General features: G+C 41.8%; 1 protein-coding gene across 2 annotated transcripts in view; it reads right to left on the bottom strand.

The window, feature by feature from the left end:
- The window catches only part of HECW1 (HECT, C2 and WW domain containing E3 ubiquitin protein ligase 1), a 258160-nt gene that overhangs the window by 113327 nt on the left and 124779 nt on the right, over window positions 1-20054 (bottom strand). For both annotated transcript variants that reach the window (XM_055709166.1, XM_055709165.1), the window contains one exon: window positions 13062-13156. In XM_055709166.1, coding sequence (XP_055565141.1) covers window positions 13062-13156 — 95 coding nt within the window. The remainder of the gene's footprint in view (window positions 1-13061; window positions 13157-20054) is intronic.

Below are 20054 nucleotides of genomic sequence, written 5' to 3'. Positions count from 1 at the left end.
GGCTGCTGGAAAATCCTTGGTTACTGAAAATCCAATCAGGACTAAAGTCAATGGCATCTATCAGCTCCAGCAGAGATGAAACTTCATTGCAGGATTGCACACAGACGGGTTCAGTGCAGGCTGCAGATCTGCCTCTGCCAAGTTTTACGACCTTTCTTCCCTCTGTGCATCTGACTGCATCTGGCTGCTGCTCTGAGGTAAGGTAATCCTCCCAGTGCCTTAAAACAGCCATGTGAGGGAATGCTAGCTGCTGAAATCTGCTGAAAGTTGCTGAGTGAGAGATGGGGCATGCAATTGCCCACCTCAGCTTAAGTGCATACCTTGGCTTGTATTCAGATACAAGTTATATGGATATGCGGACACAAGAAGAGCACTTGTACCTAGTTCCCTGCTTTCCTCCCACCATATCAGCTTCCCAGCTGGCCACAAGGAAGACAGAATCCTTTAGCTTAGGAATATGTGATTCCAACAAAATTTATGTTTCATTTGTGGGTGGTTCAGAGACTTTATAATCTGTACATCTACCCAAGAATTTATCAGTGTTCTCAACTATGCATCATAGCAATGTAAAATTATACTTCCCGCTTGTTCAGCAAATTCACTGCTGATACATTCAGTTCATTTCTCATCTGTGTGTCCTAAACATTTCCCTCACATCTGTAAACCTGCAGGCTACTGCTCTGACTGCACCACAGAGCACAGGGCAGCTCGGTCAGTGCATCAAGAGTCCCCAGAGACCCCAGCTAAGTCTCCACAATCTTTTCTGCAAAAAAACATCAGATTTTACTCAACTGTTACAAGTTATTTGCATTATACTCCAAAGTAACTGTCCCAAGCACCACGCCTTATAGCAAAATAAGTAATTTAAAATGGCCAGGCAAAGAAACACAACACAAATGACAAGCAAATTGTATCTAGCCTGTATTTGTGCAATCGATCACCTAGGCTTTGAGAGAAAGACCGACTGAACAGGCAGGAAGATCTCTATTACATCAGTGGATCTGGCTTTCAGATAACCATGATCTACACCAAAAGACTTACAAACCACAGCCATGCCTTTTTAAGCATCTCTCCCTGAAGATTAAGCTTCCTCTTCCTTTTTCACTGGGCAGCATGTCTGAGACCCAGCAGCAGATAGTTAGAAAAATATCATCTTCAAGAAATAAGATGAGCCTCTGACACCCTAGTATTGTTTTAGAAATCACTGATCTCTTACAAACATCAAAGATATTTAAAAAATAAACCCATAAGCCAGTAATTCCACTGTATTTGTCAGGTTTTCCTGATGTCCTATTTTCATATCATCACAGAGGTATTGCAAGGGTTTTACCAAACAAGTTCCTTCATTGCCCCAGCTCCATCTGCTTATTTTGCCTTGTTCATTGTAAGCTCTTAAAAAGCCGTTTGGGACTTTATTCATTGCTTTGAGTAAGCAGTAAGTTCATGTTTTTCCCTGTACGGCTTTTAAAATTTATTCAACTTCTTTGGAAGGCTTAGCCACACAAAGTCTCTCAGCTAATATTTGCATTCCTTCCTCTACATGAGTGATTTCTTCTTTATTCCAGTCTAATGACCATGACTTAGTATGCTGATTCTTCTGGATGGACACGTCAGGCAGAAACCTGGCCACTACACTCTTCAGCGTGGCTAATACTTCCTTGTAAGTCCTCTACTTTGCCACATCAGCTAACAGCAACTAATAGCATATTAAAGACTATGATAACGGTCATTTGAGGGTTTCTAACCTTTTCAGAAAACATTAATTCTTAGCATATACCTGAGAGGTAACACATTGCCACCCATGTCTGAGATGAAACATAAAGATGTCTAACAGCAGTACTATAGAATAAAGCTGAACAAGGCAAGAAAAAAAGCTAAACACATTTGAAATCACAGGTATTAAAGATGGACCACAATTACCCAAATTAGAATCTGAGCAATTAGAATTCATGCAGTAACTCAGTTAGTCTTGAAAAACTGTCAGTATGATTTTAACGACTACCAGAAGGCAGGCTTCTTGTCTTGATGAAAGCGCAATGTCCTCCCAGAAACACTGGACTGGAAATTACTTTCTGGGTCATGGAGCCCAACAGATACAGCAATTGGTATATCTCATCCCAACTGATTCGGATTTCCTAGCTCATTAACACCATCCCCATTTCAAAGTCTTCTGCCTCAGATGCAATTCTACACAAAACTAGGCAGCCGTCATCCACACTCAAAATTTCTCACTTCCTATGTTGTTATATAAGCACACAAAGAAGTTCCTCAGCTCATGAATACCACAAGTTATCAGAGACCCTGAAAATGCTTGCTTGTGCCTTCATGAAGAATCTCATTTTCTGTCTCAACTGAGTGAGAGAAGACGCAGATCATACCTGTATAACATACACATAATACCTGATACCTGAGTAAAAGGAAACACGGTGAAGCTTTAATCAACGCTATCCAGTACACAGATGAGAGATCAAGAGCTTCTTATCACTGTCTTCACTAATCCTGGAACACGGGAGAAGACAACAAAATTGAATGACAGTAAATTCAAAATTGAGGAAAGCAAGGATTTTTTTTTCTTGCAAGGCCTAATTAAAAGGAAAAATCTGTTAGTGTGGGGACACAGAAAGTGTACAATTGATACGCCCAAAATTATTTCCCTGCTGCAATGACTTGCAGTCATGAAGTACCCTACTTGCAACAGGGACAAGTTTTTCCAACAGCTAGTCCCCTGTGCCTATCTAGTGCACACTGAGAAAGGGCAGCTGGTGAAAACTTTATGGCCAGTGGCCATATCATGATGTGGATAAGCAGTTCTGGGAACAGAACGGAGCACAGAAAACCAAACGCTGACCCCTTCCAATTTATGCCTCATCAGGCAGCACTGCAGACAGACCCAGTCTGACCTAGAGGATTTCATGCCCATGCACTGCAGGATTCTTGTAGCTTCCATGGTCCTATGTGTTGGACACACTCGATGCTGGGGGGGGGGACGGACATGACTCAACTGGCAGCATTCCTGTTCCTTTTTTTCCTGACTGAAATGTGTATTTTTTAAAAATCAAGGCTTTCACTAAGTAAGTCACACACAAAAGAAAAAAAAAAAGCCTAGAACACAATGTTCTCCTTTTTTAATCCATTAGCAGGCCTCTAGAGCCCCCAGTGAGACTTAGGTCAATGCATACAAAATAGGCAATAACAAATCAAACTGATAAATGGAGGTGGAAAGGGCAGAAATAATCTATTTTGTAAAGCAGCATGGAAGCAAATCTTTTCACAACTTGTGAACTGACACATGTTGGAAAGGTGTGTCACGTAGCCTAAACTACCTCTAGTAATTTATCTGGTGTTCACCCACCATCAGATTTATGCCCTATCACAGCAGATAACTCCTAGAAGGGAGGGAGCAGGAGGTGCTTCACTCAGAAGTGTGTCACCTTCACCCTTGAAGTGCATGCCACAGGTCTAAGTCCTTCCTTCCTTCCTCCTTCAACAAAATTAAAACATCTGCCTTCAGACCCACTGTATAATTTCAGGAACTGCACTCTTTTTTATGAATCTGACCAGATGCAGGAGGGAGTATGTAAGAATGTAAAAGGCCAAGTCATAGGCGATTATATTAGCGTAGTGTGCTGAACAGTCGCTGATCTTTATGTAATTTACTAAACTATGGAAGGGAGTAATATGATGTGCAGACTATTAGTATGGCTATTACGTGACGGTAACAAGAGACATTCAGAAAGCAAGCGGCTGGGAAATACCAGACACGTATTGAACCCATTAACAAATAAATGGCTTGTGTAATGATCTTCTTGGTGTTGCTGAAATAAAATCACTCCAGTTCCCATCTGTCATGCTTTTTATTTCTTCGCTTCAACTCTGCGCTGCACTGCAAGTCTTCTAATTAAACCACTCTAAATCCACATTTAGATGTTCATACAGAATCAGATGCCCAGTAAGATTAAATTTGACCCAAGCGTTTTCTTTGAAACAATGCGTGCAAAGAAACTAGGGCAACAGGGAGAGGCCCCAAACCCATGCAACTGATCTGCAAAGTGAAGACTAGGCTGTGACCAATAATACTTAGGGATGGCTCAGCAGCTCCACAATCAGCACTGCTTAATTAGAGTCCATGAGAGGGCAAGAAGTTGACATTTTAATGGGACATGTGCAATGGTGGCCTTAACCCTGCTTTTCATTCTGTCCTTACTCTGCTTTTCTGACTGTTCACAACTGTACATTCAGGCTACCACAGCAGGAAAAAGTCTGATGAATGAACACTTAAAGAATTGTTTTGCTTAATAATTTAACAGATGCCAGCTTTTTCTTATGTCACCTCTTCCCTGTTCAAATTCATTGCAGCTACGCCTACAACAGTGCGTTATGTGTGAAGCTACCAGGCGCTTAAGCATGACTGCACGGGTAAAAGAGGACTAGAAAAGAGCATGTCAGGACCTCCGCAGCTTCCACTTCAGATCACTGACGTTCCACTCTTAGTGCACCAAACAGGACGCGCACCCCAGCTACGCTGCCTGTACAGGCACACAGCCTTCCTCCACTTTGAGCGTCTGGTACTCTGCCAGGGATATATTTGCTATATAGCACCAGTTCTTTCATGCGCTAGTGTATTACCTGGATTCACCAGAGGATGCAAAAGGGCACTGGCTTTCAATGCATCAGCAATATGTGTGGAGCTGCTGCTTGACACAGCGCTCTGTGCCCATTGTTTCAAAGCGGCAGGGCTGGCGTTCTGAATGTCCTCCTTGGTGACAAGTACCACATTCAAGACCAGTGCTATGCTGAGCCGTGCTGAACCGCTGCCCTGCCCTCACACCACACAGGTGGCTCTCTTCCCTTCTCTCTTAGATGCACAGTCCTTGAAGATGCATGTGAAATATGCAGACAATTTAGTGTAGAAAAAGCACTGAAGAGTACTTGGGTGCATTTCTTGCATTTCTTTTCCAATCCATTCTGATTTTTGGCACAAAGCCTAATGTTAGGTGCTTGGTTTTGAGATTCAGTTATGATGATCAACTACACTACACCTCTGTCTTTCATACAGACGGATCAGGAAATTACGAAGCCTGCAAAATTAAGTAACATTTAAATGTGCACACAGCTGTGTGCCGGAAAGAAAGACATTCCTCCTGGGTTGGAACAATAAAAAAGAACATACCTGTATGTTGAGAGTTACGAGCTGCTGCTCGGGAAACCAGTGCTGATATTCACAAAGAAAATTGTTTGTACTTCCTCTGCTCAATCTGTGCTTGTTATATAATAAATTCTGAGCACTTACCTCTCATAAGTGGTGTAAATCTATGAACGGGTAGTGACAGGAGTTTGAACTACACTGAGCTGAAAAAAGTAGATACCAAGACAGGAAAAAGAGCCACCAGGTGCACAGAACTGGATCATTTGTCAGTAGCTATTGACATATCTGAAATCTGTCATAATGAAAATGCTGCTCAAAGTGACTCTACTTGCTCATTCTATTCCATTTTGAAAGATTTGGCCAATTTGGAAGAAAATCATTAGACATTTCCAATAAAGTCAGTGGGGTTTCAGCACGTGCTCCGCACCTTTACTGAATCAGGGCTGTAAAAGCTGGTATTACTGGACTGCACTCAGAAGAGGCCTATGGTGCAAATGAGTTTTCTTAATATTTAAAGAAAACCTCTTGCCAACCATCCCAATTTAAAACGTGAGTAGGTGAAATAAAAGGAAGGAAAAGGTTATTATTTATAACACAGTGACTATAGTTATGCTGCAGTCAGAGACCAATTACACCCTGGTTACGCTTTCCGACTCCACTAATTCATATAAATGGAGTGCTTGCTACATGACAGGGTAATTGCAGTGTAAATACAATAGTCTTTATGTATCTGGATACTAAAAAAGCACCCGTGTTACTGAGGTGGCAATAAGAAATAATTTGGATATGTCATTAACCTTCAAATTCTTTGAATCAGTGCTAATTAGGATATAGAAAAGCATAACCAAAAATGTAATTACACTGAACTAAGGGCTCAACTGTGCAACTATTAGGAGGCTGCTCATGTGAGTAAGTATGCTTGAGCATAACTAAATCAGGCTGTAAAACACTACCAGGTTTTGTAATGAAGCAAAATAGAAGTGAAAAAATGAATTAATGACGTTTTTCAGCTGTAATGAGTGTGTTGAGGGCTGCTCTCACACTAAAATTTGTTCCCTTGTATTTTGTAGCTGGTGCGTGTGTGTGTCAAATTATGCCAGGAAACCCAGCCTGCCCTCCAAACGCGTGTTAGCTATGGGTCGCGTAACGGCTAGCGTACCCGTTCAGTGCATCCTGCCCTAGAGCTCAATCTTACGATTAAGGCTTTAATTAATACTACAATATAAAGTGTTGAAAACAATAAGAGTATTAATGAAAACCCTTCTGTATTACTCCTAATCCTTTCCTTACTCTCTTTTTTAACTTCACCCCTCTAGAACATTTCAAAATGAGCGTACAACGAGCGCACACAGGACTTTGTAACGTGAAAGTGCCAATGCTCCCTATGCACATAGTAAAATCTTTGCTAATTCCCTGCTAAGAGGTACTACTACACTTTGTTCTCCTACCTCTGATGAGCTTACTGTAAGCCATTACACCTTCTTAACTCCAGACACCACAATGTTCTTGCATACACAAGTGACCAATTTGCTCCTTGCAAGCTTACAGAAAGAACAACATACAGAAATTTCCCTTAAAATGCTGAAGCAACTCCCCAGTCAATGTAATAGTTTCTTTAAATTCAAAGGCTTACATTCTCATGTTATACTACTTCATGATGTTAGCCTACACCGGTAACAACATATGAGCGCACAGGGCAGGCAGGACGTGGATAGCATTGCTGCTATTGTGAAAGAAACGCAACATCAGGAGAAAACCAAAACCGGGCAGATATTTCTAGAAGCCTACACAGATCACCTTCCTCCCACAGTTTACGGATCTTCAGAATTATTCACCTTGAATGGTTAATCAGTGGAATCCACTCTCTTTCAGCAATTGTTTCTTAGCGTATATGCTTTCTGTTAGATGCCTTTTTACATTGGAAAGGGGCTGTACCCTGGCAGAGAGCATTGTATTTGACTGCTGGAGTCTATGCTTCCTTCCAGCTGAGTGAGTATTTCCAGCCATTTCCCCTGCTCATTTTGCCTCAACTATTGCCTGAATGACTCCAGCTCCTTTGCAGGTAATCGGAGGAGACATATACAGAAATGGGTAGGTGGTACTAACAATGCTACTCCTTGCCTTGCATTCAAAGGCAGCTGCAAGTAGGGGAGCTCTGGCTACTTCTCATCTCTAAGGAACGGGGATTCTCTTGTTCACTCCTGACAAATACTCAGTCACCTCAGCATACCCATAGCTTCCAGAGAAGTGTTGCTTCCCTCCCTGGAAATGCTGAGCCTTTCACGGTACACCGCTTACACTTGTTAAAGATGTACCTGGCTTGCATTCTTCACTGTGATTAATTGCAGCAGCCTGATGTTATTTTTTCCTTAAACTTTTTTTTTTTTTTTAACCTCAATTATTGAGCAGTGCAGAAGCCACTAGAAGTTTCTGCCTACCCCCCCCCCCCTGTTTCTTGAAGTATAATTATTCTTACGCTCTCAAAATCAGTCTGATTTATTACACAGCAATGCCCCAGAAACACTCACCTATCACAGAATAAGACACAAAGTGAAAAGGAACACACAACTGAGATTTTTAAATCCAGCCTTTGGAAGGAATGAGATACAGTTGCTTGTGCTTGCACACTCATAAAATCCTGGCTTGCAGCACATACATGGAAATGAGGCAGAATGCTTCATTATCAAACACTCCTTGGCAGCCCACGCTCTGACGTGACAGCACGTAATGCAAATATTTACAGCAGGAAGTCCTCAGGAACGATCAGTCACCACCAAATGGCAGCAGCTTATCAAGCAGTAATTCCTGCTGTGGGAAACCCAGCTGAGGCAGCATTTCCACACTAACACAACACATAGAAGGTCTCTCTCAATAATTAGCTCCAATTTACATAGCTTTCCCAACGATGCTAAGTGTATTTGATGAGTGCCATCCTGATCTACGAGATGGGAACTGTGGCACAAAAGCTCCAGAGGTTCAATCAGCTGTGGTTCTTTGCATCTAATACACTGAGAATGAATGCTTCCAACTTAGTGAAGACATTTGTCCTGAGGCTAAAACATTGATTCTCCACTTACTGTCTTTTAATTGTGATGTATCCAATTTATCTTTTTAGGCTATAAACCCTTATGGGAAAAGGTTATTTTTCATTCTGTATGCTGTTCCCGTGCCAGCTTTATCTTACCGCAAAACAGCCACGTTCAGGTTAAATCTTTTTCACACTAGCAAGATAACACTTTCCTATTGCTAGAATTAATTGCTGTAACATGTATTGTTTTTCTACAATAACGTCTTATGTAAAGACGAATTACTGGTGACAACATTGTGAATAAATGAAGAATAACAAATACAGGAATGTTCCAGATGTTGTAAAAATGTTCTTTTCTACTAAGAAAACTGTTTGCTCATCCATATTGTGGCAATGTTTATGCTTTAGTATTATACACTACTGTGCATAAGTAACGCTGCTTTCAGGATGTCACTAGTCCAGAAAAAAGGAAGTCAGCTAGGATGTTTCTTTTTTCCAGGATTGCAGGTACTGTTTCACTGCCATTACCCCCAGGCCTATCAGCTGCCCCAAATTCACATCTACGCTCCGGCCACGTATGAATTGGCCAAAGTGCACAGCCCTTCATTCCCAGATATTCAAGCTTGAAGATTCACAGGCGATAAAATGTGACAGGACTTTCCACCAACAAACGAACTGCAGGGCATCCTAATCAGCAGGCGAAGCAGCTCTAATAACTGGGTTACAGCGTAAGGAGATAAACTCAAATGGAGCAGAACATGCATAACACAAGAAACGCGAGATGCTACTCAGCCTAAAGCACCATCAGTGCTATACAAAGACATCCAACTAACACAGCAACTTTTTTTCCCCCTTGGAAGCAGGATTCCTTTTAACTGCCAGTTAAAGACGGTCTCAGCAGCGCGTGAACAAGAATAGCAACCACTTACTTCAAGCCCCCAGCATGACTACTTCCAGCTTCTTTTCCCTTCTCAATTGCAGCAAACTGCAGTCAGACAGACAAGGAAGGGTTGTCTGGTTTTTTTGTTCTTGCTTGAATTTGTGGTGTTAGGATACTGCTGGTTATCAGTGTTTGCAGGTTTTGCTGAGAGACAGGACGGGAGGTGCACTGAGCAGCCAATATGCCAGCTGCTGCCCCTGCCACGGGAGGTGCCAGATGCCCGGAGGCTGGGACAGAACCTGCTGGGGTGGCTCTGGCATCAGCTGCAGATGAGTCTGTGCTAGCAGTGAAAACACTGTACCCAGAAGGTCACCTGTCCCCAAATGCTGCTTCTCAAAGGACACCTGCCCTGGATCTTTTTCCCAAGCTATGCCAAACAAAAAGGTTTGCTTGTGTCAAATACAAAGAGCCTTGGTCCCTCTGTCCCCCTACTGACAGCCTAAGCTTCAGAGTGGTTTTGTAATGTTGTTGCTACGATGGCAAAACTCCCTTTTGTTCAAGGCAACCAGCTTTTCCAAAAACTTCAGCCCCTACAGCCACAGTAGGATCCCCACTGAGATTTCTCCCTGCAAAGCTGTTACTTCTAACACACTAAGGTTCCACAGCCACTGCTAGAACTCCTACTGACTGCAAAAGAGGAAAAATTTCCAAGCATAGACCACAGAATTCCCTCTTCCAGCAGAAAGGATGCGCAAAAACCTGCCCAGGATCTGAAGATCATTCCCTCTGAGCAAAGCCCTTCTCTGCACCCAGGCCACAACAGTCAAGAGGACCACAGCTTTCACTGGTACCCTGAGAAAAGCCATGCCTGGGACCCTGAGGCAGTGCTCTGAGTCACTGAAGCAATGAAAGCAACTGAGGAATTTGATGCATCCAATTCAATCATGAAGGGCCCTGTTTGTCAAGTCTTACTAGGATAAGAAGTCTCAGGGGCCTCAGATGACCTGGACTGTCACAGCCCTTAGCTGATCACACACAGGAACACGGGGAAAAAAAACCCAAGCAACCACTTCCCTGCTCAGTTGTGCTCAGATTATGACTCAAGACACAGGAAAAAAAACAGAGACAGGGCTGCCACCCAGTACACTTCATCACTGTGGAGCCACTGCAAAAGGATGGGGAGGGACCCAGCAAAACAGGTAAGGAATTTGTGTTTACTCTCTGGCTGATGACAAATGAACATAGCAAAGTACAAACCAGAATATCTGCTGCTGCTTTTGGATGAGAATTTTCTGATCATTGTTCTAAGCCATTAGTTAGAAAAAATGCTTTAAAATAGATATAGCAGTTCATTTTGGGATTTCTGGAATATTTTCTCCCTCTATCCTGCACTCAAAAAAAAAAAAAAAAAAAAAGGAATTCACCATTACTGAAATTATCAAAAGATGAGTGTCTATGTGTGTTTGCAGTTTTAAGGATAATGTCTGCACTTTGCATGGTGTTACCCATGTCCCAGCAACAGCCAGCACAGAAGCACACAAGAACCAAGAAAGGTCTAGGGCTGGGCAAATCCCTTGTAATTCCCTTCCCCATCCGTGCACTGAGAGTAACACCAATTGCCAATGGTGCAGGATGCTGTGAAAAATCCAAATACTTTAGTAATAAAGGTTGGACACGTGCTACAGAGAGCCAGATGGAGAAAGGCATCTGATGGTTTCAGCTAGGCCTGGAGTTTTGAGGTTCACACTTAGCTGAAAGCCTTCACACAGGCAAGGATCAGCCCAATATTTTTCTTTAAACTCTTAAGGAGTTTTCAAACCTACAGCACTTCTTCTCTTGCACTCATACAGGAGGGTCCACGAAGGTTCATATTGCATAAACATTGCTGTCATTCCTTTGCTTTTATTGTCTTCACTTAGTATTTGCCTTACAATGCACCAAATACTTATGTCACAAAGCAAAACAATGAAGAGAAAACAACAGAGAAACTGATGCTGCACCTGTAACGCTGCTGGCCTCTCTGGTCTGCAAAAGACACTGGCAAAATTCACAAAGGCTACTGTGCAACCCAGAAAGGCAGGAAAAATTAGAAGATGATGTGAAGAGAATATTATGGCCAAGGACACTGGTCTGGCCCTCAAACAGAATACTGTTACCTGATACTACTTTTAACAATATTTTCCAATCATGTACAGTATACTCAGCTGAAGGTCATAATACGTAGTTCTCATCTGATCTCTATGAAGACCATGAGTACTGCATGAAGAAGTCTGTCTTTTAAACACAAGTCCTCTACAGGAAAGTGAATGGTCGCATTCTTTCCCCAGTTATATATTTATATATAAAGGCCTCAACTGAAGAACTTGGAGAGATTACAGATCTGCATATTACAAAAGCACAAGTCTTCAGACATTCCTCTTAACTTAAAACACATTGCTGATAATTAATAATGAAAGGGTAAGCCTTCCATACTAGACCTGTAAAATTTGCTTAATTTGTTCAAACTCAGGTCTAAGACATGGATGTGAACTGTGTAAAAAATATTCTAATCTGTTAGCCTACTGGTATTTATTGCCTTGGTTGGCTGGCTTACCTTTCAGAGAAGGCTGGGACTAAATCAATGACACAGATTGTTCCCCCCCGTTGACAATAACTGGGGAATTAAGTCCTAAGTGAACAAGAAAACACTCACTAGAGGCCAAAAAAACCTTTTCAACATCCTACACAATGAAGATATCCAAGGCCACATCATCATGTTCCTCAAGACAGCTGAAGGAAGCTCTCCAGGCTCTGAAACTGATGAACAGCTCCACTGTGAGCATGTCAGAACGGTGTACTGAGACATGCATGCCTTTATTCCTGAAAGACATGCAATCAGCCCCTAACCAGCATCAAGTTTGCAGCTATTGTGTGCACCAAAAGAAGGCAAAAAGAAATCACCAAAACTCTTTACATGGGTCAAAGGTGAAAAAATTAATCCTTCCTGGCCCTGGTGCAATTGGACACAACCAACACATAGCATGGGAGACTTTTTGGTCTTTGTAGAAACGTTAACTTGGGACCATAGGGAAAAAGAAAAAAAAACCAACAAAAAACAACACCCCCCCCACCCCCCCCCCAAATTTTAATAAATTAAGTTTCAGTGATGTCCACTGAAATTTACATACACCCACAGGTAAGATAGTTCTTTCCTGAATACATCTTCCAGACTAAACAATATCTGAGCTAGTCCTTCTCCAGTGTTGGTTGGACTAAAATTCCTCAGCTTGTGCACATCTTTGCCAAGACAAGCCTGGCAGGCAGCAAAATACTGTCAGCAAGGCCATACAAGCTTTGGAGGTCAGCAAGTCTCTTTAAAAATTGTTTCACTCTCCGGGTGATCAAATTTTCTAAAACTTTGGCCTTTCAGAGCCATTTGAGCCACAGAGCTTTGCTAAGCACTAGCAAATAAAAATTGCTCTCAACGAAGCCTCAATTTGCCAAAACTGTGTTCAATCCTTTGATGGATTGGGTCCTGAATGCTCACTTCTTCCCACTGATGGGAGCATGTCACAGTGTAACTGTTCCTGGAACTCAGAGGCTCTGCTGTGAAAATGCTCACACCTTGATTTTGAAAAAAAACCCCACCTTAAAATAGGAAAATCTTAATCCTTTTCAGGACGCTTACCGTATTTACCATCCAAGGATCCCAAATGCCCTAGAGGTGTCACCTAAGCGTGCAACACTCAGCAGAGAGAAGATAACTTTACAGAATGGGATACAGGTAGGATGTGGGACTTGACCCAAATCAGAGGGGTTGCCTGTGACAAATGAAAAGTAGCTCTCGGCATGCAAACCCTCATCTTAACTGAAAAACTGTCCACTTCTCTGTACCACAGTGCACTGAAGAGCAAATATTATGTTCAGTTTTCATATAAAACTACATAAAGCAGTCAGGGAAAGCAAGGCATAGCAGAGTGACAACAAAGAACATACATGGAAAAAAATAAAAGGTCGGCATAACTTACGGGAGCTGCATTGTTCTTCACTGTGACACTCGGAGTTGTGGCTCGTAGCGCCCCACTAATGCCATGGTAGTATTTGAAGCAAATCTTTGTTTCAGCTGAAAAAAAAAAAAAAAAAGAATTCTTTTAGATTAGAAGAACTACCAGGGAGAAGCTGCATGATCAGTTGTAGCTCACAGGCACAAGGTCAGCAAGCAATTAAATTGCGAGTGGTTTATTCCACGTTGGCTGGCATGACAGGATACCTCCCTGCCTCCAATCCTCCCCTTTGCCAAAGTGAAATTTAGAGTTTGGTTCCTGGAACTTAAAACAGTTAAAAACCTAACCTCTTCTGAGCAGCAGATAAAACAGACAGACCTTGGAAGACCTGATCAGCATCCTTTAGTTACATTAGGAAGAAGGAAAGCAGGGACAGAGAAACCCTCCCTATTCAGACATACCAAACACTAATGTACAGAGAAAGTGAGAAACTTCCTTAGGATGATGAGATTACATAGCTGCTCACTGACAGGTTTCACTGAGCCAATTTGTTCTGGTCTTGGTCAAGGCAAGGACATAAATCTACACAGATTAACTGCTCTGTCAGTTACTACATAAAGCATTTTTCAGAAACAGCATAGTACCATGAGACCCCATCTTAGTGTATTTACATTGAGTTCCAAAGATTCAGAGTGAGAAACATAAGCAAGACCATGATTTTGGACTCTTAGTGCTGCTTCTTGCCACATGCATTGGTATTCAGATAAATACATTAAGCGAGGGAAACCCATCTCAATAACTCTATCAAGGCACAGAAGAAGTGAAATCAGCTTCTTGTTAATTCTCCCCTTACAACCCACTTTCTTGTCTGCTAGAAGAAGGAAAGATAGTTTCAGCCACCTTCCCTGTTTGTCTGTAACTACAAATAGATGTGAATTGCTAGTATGTGTCACGATCCTGCTCTCTTACTTGCTTGGAGCTGGTGACCTGCTGGAGCACATCCCGGCCTCCTGCCTGCCTGTAGGCAGGAGTTTTCTTCCACAGTAAATTAGGATGTGAACTGGGTTGATAGGTGCCTACATACATACAGTGCATACCTGCTGTGTCCTGGCTGTATCTAACAGGTACGTGTGTGGGACCTGGAAAATGCTTAAATGTTTAAATAAAAGCAGCATTCACATCTGGCAGTTTTAACTGGATAATGCCAGGGAAGTTTTCAGCTGCTCCATAATATAATATACTTGAAGGTGCTTTTTGTAATCAAGCTTTTCTTTAACACTTTGCTTTGTAGCTGCTGCTGAGGCCCAGGAAAAACACCAACCTTTGCCTACAGAACCACACCACCACTTACTGTAACTACAGTGCCTATGTAAGAAAATAATAAAAGAATGCCAATGTTTTGACATACAAACTGCATTGCAGTTTTACCACCGGTAACAAAACAAGCAAAATCAGTGCAGCTGTAACAAAATATTATGCAATGTTAAGAGCTGGCACTTCGGCCACAGATTATGGTGATCTGCCATTTGGTAGATCCAAGAAACATCCGTGCAGTGCCCTGGGTGGAAGCAAAACGTGGGGATGTGAAAAGTGGTGGAGACCCTCAAAAATGCAGGCCTGAATTGCTTACCCTGATGCCTACAAGTACACAGGAACACAGGAGAAAAAATAAATTCTGACTTGGTTTTTTGAAAGACAAAATAGTTTTAAAAGTGTAAAGCCTTCCTAACTTTTGCATGTGACTTGGGAAACGCAAACAAAAGAGCTTATGCTCCCAAGTAGTTCGAGCTCTTCTCGCTCCCAGGTGGCTTCTCAGTACTCCTCCCTGAGGAGGCATCAGGCATGCGCAGTCCATCAATGAGTGTCAGCGCAGTTAATCTGCCACCATATTTCCCACCCCCACAGTATGTTCTTCATCAGATGACCAGGTGCACATTTCTGCTCACATGGTGAAAACACACACCACTCCCATGACATGCACAGACATACAGATGTGGCCCTTTTACTGTACAGCACTCCACAAGAAGTGGAACAGGCTACAGAGTCTTTCAGCACCTCCATGAGGAGCTGTGTAGTCTGTCCTGGGGTTTGTTTGCAGCATAGTTGTGAATCAAACTTCTGCAAATTCAAGAGGTTTACTTGAGGTGTCAGTGCAGCTGAGCAAGCGACCTCACTGCTGCACCTGAGAGCAGCAGTTGTTTCCTTTTGGCAGCAAAAAAAGCTGGATGAGCCTGTGGGACTGAAAAACTGCAAGTCCAGACTGAATTTTCACATTGTAATTTTCTCTACAGGATTTTAACAGCTCAGCAGCTAACTCATTTACTCACTGAGAAGACAGCAAAAGCTGAGGATATCACAATAGCTAAAACATGCAGTTCTCGCCGATTATTCAAATCTTAACTTTCCTCTCCCCTGGAGATGTTTAGTTACAGATTGCTTGGAACACTGAGAGCTAGAATAAAGGGAAGGTGCTCCCCCCCCCTCTTGTTTTTTTAAAAATTCATTTATTAACTCATACAGTTAAGAAAATATAACTTCAGGTACTAGCCTGTATGACAATGTTCAGACCTCACAGCAGGAAGTCTTGTTGTAGGTTGACAAGTAGGAAATCAGTTACCACATGCATTGTGAAACTATGGTTTAATTAAAGTTATTACACAGAACAGGAGGAGGATATATATCCTTATGTAGGTATTCTGAGTATGAGTATTGCTTTCAAGGACAAAGGATTACTAAGATGACTGAATATGTATTTAGAAAGAACCACATGGTTATTAAGATTCCTCTCAGTTTCACACAACTATTTCTAATTTAATTTTCAATCAAACTGCCGACATGCAGATGCAAACTGGCAAGAAAGCAACTGAGAGAGATGCAAGTGTCACATCCAATCCAGAATGGTGGCAGAGGTGTAGCCATTCATCAGGCAGTATTTGAGGAGATGATTAATGAATGTCAAAGGTTTCATTCAGAGAGCAGATGTGATAGCAAAAAGTCTTATGGGGGTCTTCACAGCTTGAGAAATTTTGCTCTAGAAACATCAGGGGGAAAACATTTTTCTTGATTCCTGCCCCTCCTTTTTTTTCCTAGATTTTTTTCAGATTAAAAATATTAGGAAAATGGCTATTGTCAATGGATAGACAGAACTTTAACAAGTGTAAAGCTTGCAAAATTACATACAGTATCTTTATGTGCAAAAATACCACTTAGGCCCTGGTCAGGCTTTTTTTTTTGGCTGGGAGCCATTGTCTCCAAATAACATTATTGGTGCCATGTTTTTCACTTCAACAGAGTCCTAATATTTTAATCCACCTGAAGATTGTTCTTGTATTCCTGAATCACCTCTGAGACATTTCCAATGTCTTGGTACCACCACCTCTGCAGATGAACAGAAAGCACTGGAAGTATAGGCTAGGCAGTGATATAAATTAACCTGAATATTATTCAGCTGGCATTCATACACAACAGGTAGTTAAAAAGGCTGTTTGCATTGTAGTCTTGTAGATTAGCTTTTCCTGGAATAAAGGAGACCATTTAACTCTGTCCTGCTGCCCTAGGTACATGGCACAATGCACAGGTCAGGAGCAGGTTGTTCAGTTAATCCCCAGTTATAAAAAAATATGTGACGCTTATTTTCATCTCAGTAATTATGAGTAGCAGCTCACTGGACCAGGTAATGAAGTTATGATGTTAAAGTCAGGAAGTAATGAGGTTAAATTCTCCTTTCAATTAGCATAAACAGCAGTTAGACTGGTAAATCTTTCAAGAGAGGAGATGTCTAAAGATGCTCAGAAATACTTGTGCCCACGACAATTACCAAACTACTCAGCAATTTTCACGGATAAAGAACAAAACAGCATTGTATTCCCTTTACACCAAGCTTGGTAACTCCATTATACCACGGTGTGTTATAGCCTTCCACTGCACTGATATAAGTAAGAGTCCCCAGTTGTATGCTCAGATCCACTGCTGTAATTATCAGAGGCACAGAAAATACCCTAAGGCAGGGTAATCAGGGCAGGTACCAGGAGGGGCTAGACTGTTTTGCTCCTTGTACCACAACCTGCCAGCATGCACCTCCGTGGGCCGCATGGGAGGGATGCACACTGGGAAGGGAGAGGAGCCAGGATGTAGCGAGAGACCACTCCTTGTTCAGAGGAAAACTCCAAGAAGTTTGAGTTTTGCCAGAGAACAACTCTGCCATGGAGCTTCATCCCTCTCACAAGGAAAAAAATCCAATCTGTGGAAAGCTATTTCGCTATCAAAGCCCTGAGTTATTTCGGTTACCAAATGAGTTTTGCAAATTTACTGAAAAATTAATTTAACAACTGAACACTACTCTTCTTGGTAATATTTTATATTGCTTTTGCAATCCCCCAGCCCTTGCAAACACCTTACTCCTTACTAAACTGAAGTGAGAGGAGATAAAATCTAGTAGGGTCTTCTGATGCATTGCAGCTAGAGCTATTGAAGATTGAAAGCTAAGAGGTGTCCAAGTTTCCATCATCCAGCCATTCTTCTTTCCTGTCACTGTTATTGCTCCTGTTGGTTTATTTGATACCCTTTCCCTTTAAAATACTTCCATTTCTGCTCATATTCCTCATTCCTTCAGAGCTGCCAAAATTGCCCTAAATCTCTTCTCAAAAGTTCACTTGCTCTTATAATCCTCGCTCTTCACTAAGGCTAGTCTGGTCTCAGAGGCTTAGCTTTCACTTAAAGGTGGATTTATTCTCTCAAATATAAAAAAAAGCACTTCCAGGATTAAGCAGTTGCCTTAGTTAGACTGAAAAAAAATAAAATATCCTGATGAGTATTTCAAGGATAGACTAAATGATGTCCTTTGGGGGAGGCAGGAAAAGTCAGTAGGTGTTTCATAGGAGTGTGTGATACACCTGAGGCACTTCCACAATCTGGTTATCATGTGATTTACTCCCATGATACTTCTTGTTTCAGTTAGAGCTGAGGTGACTAGGCATTAACTACGCATTGCTCAGCACTGAACAACCTCTCGGGGAAGTGATGCCAGTCTTAAAAACTCAGTCATTTGTCATCAATCCAATCTATTACTAAAAGAGCTGCTGTTGCTCTTTTGGGCAAACATTGTGCATAAAAAATGAGAGGTGTCAAAAACCAGTAATGAAAAGGTAGCCATTTTTAGTAACTGGGTGGGAATCAAACAAACTAAATCAGAGAGCAAAGCAATTAAGTTATGAGTCATAACGTTTTCCCTAGAGAGGACCCAGAAGTAGAAAAAACAAACATATAACACTGTGCTATAATCAGACTGCTATGGGACAACCTTGAATTAGAGTAGCCATGGTGATCTCTGGCAGTGGAGACATTCCCCCAGTGGAGGGGAGAATTGATGGAATACAATGGGGAATCTGGGAGAGGCATATGGAAGGGGGTGTGGGGGTGGGTGGGAAACGGGCAAGAAATTCACTGGGAAGCCAAAAAAGAAAGATACTAAAGGCAGTTTATATACAGGTGTTGCAGTACTGGAATTAAGTGAGCAATGACACCAATGTGGAAGCTGAGGGAAGGAGAGGACTGAGATTAGAAGCGAATCACTGTGCAGAAAGCGTGGCACTCCCCACTGCGGGGAGAAGGGAGAAAGACTAAGACTGTCTAAATGAGACTAAACGAGAAGAAAGCAGGAAAAAGGAAACAAGGCAAGGAAAGGCAGGGAGGGAGAGTAAAAAAGTCAAACCTGAAGGAGAAAGAATAAGAAGTGCCCTCTCACCAAGAGCTTCACGAAGCATGGAGCACAATGTATGAGCTGTATCAGCAGCTAACCGTGAAAACTGGTGTGCAAGCCTATGTCCTGTCCGTCTCTCACACTTGACCACCCTCCTCTACCTGCTGCTGTCTCCAGTGCCCATCTCCTGCTTTTGAATACCGCTGGAAGTGCATAGAGCAGGTAAACTGTGTAACCCAGAGTCAAAACCCAGCACTCCCGCATCAGCGTGAGTCTCTCCCTAAGCATCAACAGGTTTTAGATAAATTTAGATAGTTTCTCCCGATACTATACCTCCCCTCCCAGCAAAGAATTAAGACGCATAACAAAGATAAAAGGTAAGGTTATTACTGGTAGATTTAATTTGTACTTACAGCTTCAATACATAGTGCCATTTATTTCTATCATGTATGCCTGCTGCTGCTCCATGCAAAAAAGCTCTTATTTCTTGTGGTGTATCAGAAAACCCGTCTGTTCCAAGAATTGCCTGTCCAACGTGCAACAGTGGTATTACAGCCGTCAAGCTGGTCTGCTACTCAGCCACCTATGGACTGTGTGTTTTCTTAAGCTGTAAACGGCATCTACTCACAGCATTTGTTTAGTATCACAACCACCTCCAGTTTTCTGTAAGGTGCCTCAGTTTTTAGACAATTAGAAGTTTAAAACCAAATGAAGCCTAAACAGATGTGTTTCTTTAATCCTAGTTGCAGAATTTCTTCCAATTTTCTGCTGACACTTTCCTTGCCCTGCTCTAAACTGTGCACAAACACGTAGGAACAGACTGTTAAAAGGCTTCTTTTGAGAAACTGCGAGATACAAGATTTTAAAATATCATCTTTCAGATTATTATAATGCTTCCAGGTAAGTAAGAAAGAAGTACCTGGAGACAGAATTAAGGCTGACCAGTACACACCAACAATTTCAGGTAAAACCTTTGCAAGGAAAGTAATAGCTCAAAATCAAGCAGTAGAACACCCAGAAAACATCTAAGCAAGATTAAATTTAAGCCAAAAATCTAAATTTGTCAAGATGCAGAAAAGCACAGTTAGAACATTCAAATAACTTTAACTCTGCAAAAATAAACATTATATTTCAGCATCTGTAGTCGTAAATAATATTAGAATAGATGAGATCATGTTAGTAATCTTATCTTCAGATAGTGTTGTCACAGGCTGCTATTGCTTCACAAGGGTTGCATGTTCAGGGCTGGACTTACCTCCTTTACACAGGAGAGCTGATTATTATCATTTATTATATCTTTGATTCTTTGTTCTGCTGTT

Source organism: Falco cherrug, chromosome 4 (genome assembly GCF_023634085.1).
Source record: "Falco cherrug isolate bFalChe1 chromosome 4, bFalChe1.pri, whole genome shotgun sequence".
Taxonomy (NCBI): Eukaryota; Metazoa; Chordata; class Aves; order Falconiformes; family Falconidae; genus Falco; species Falco cherrug.
This window is presented reverse-complemented; position numbering and strand designations above follow the sequence as displayed.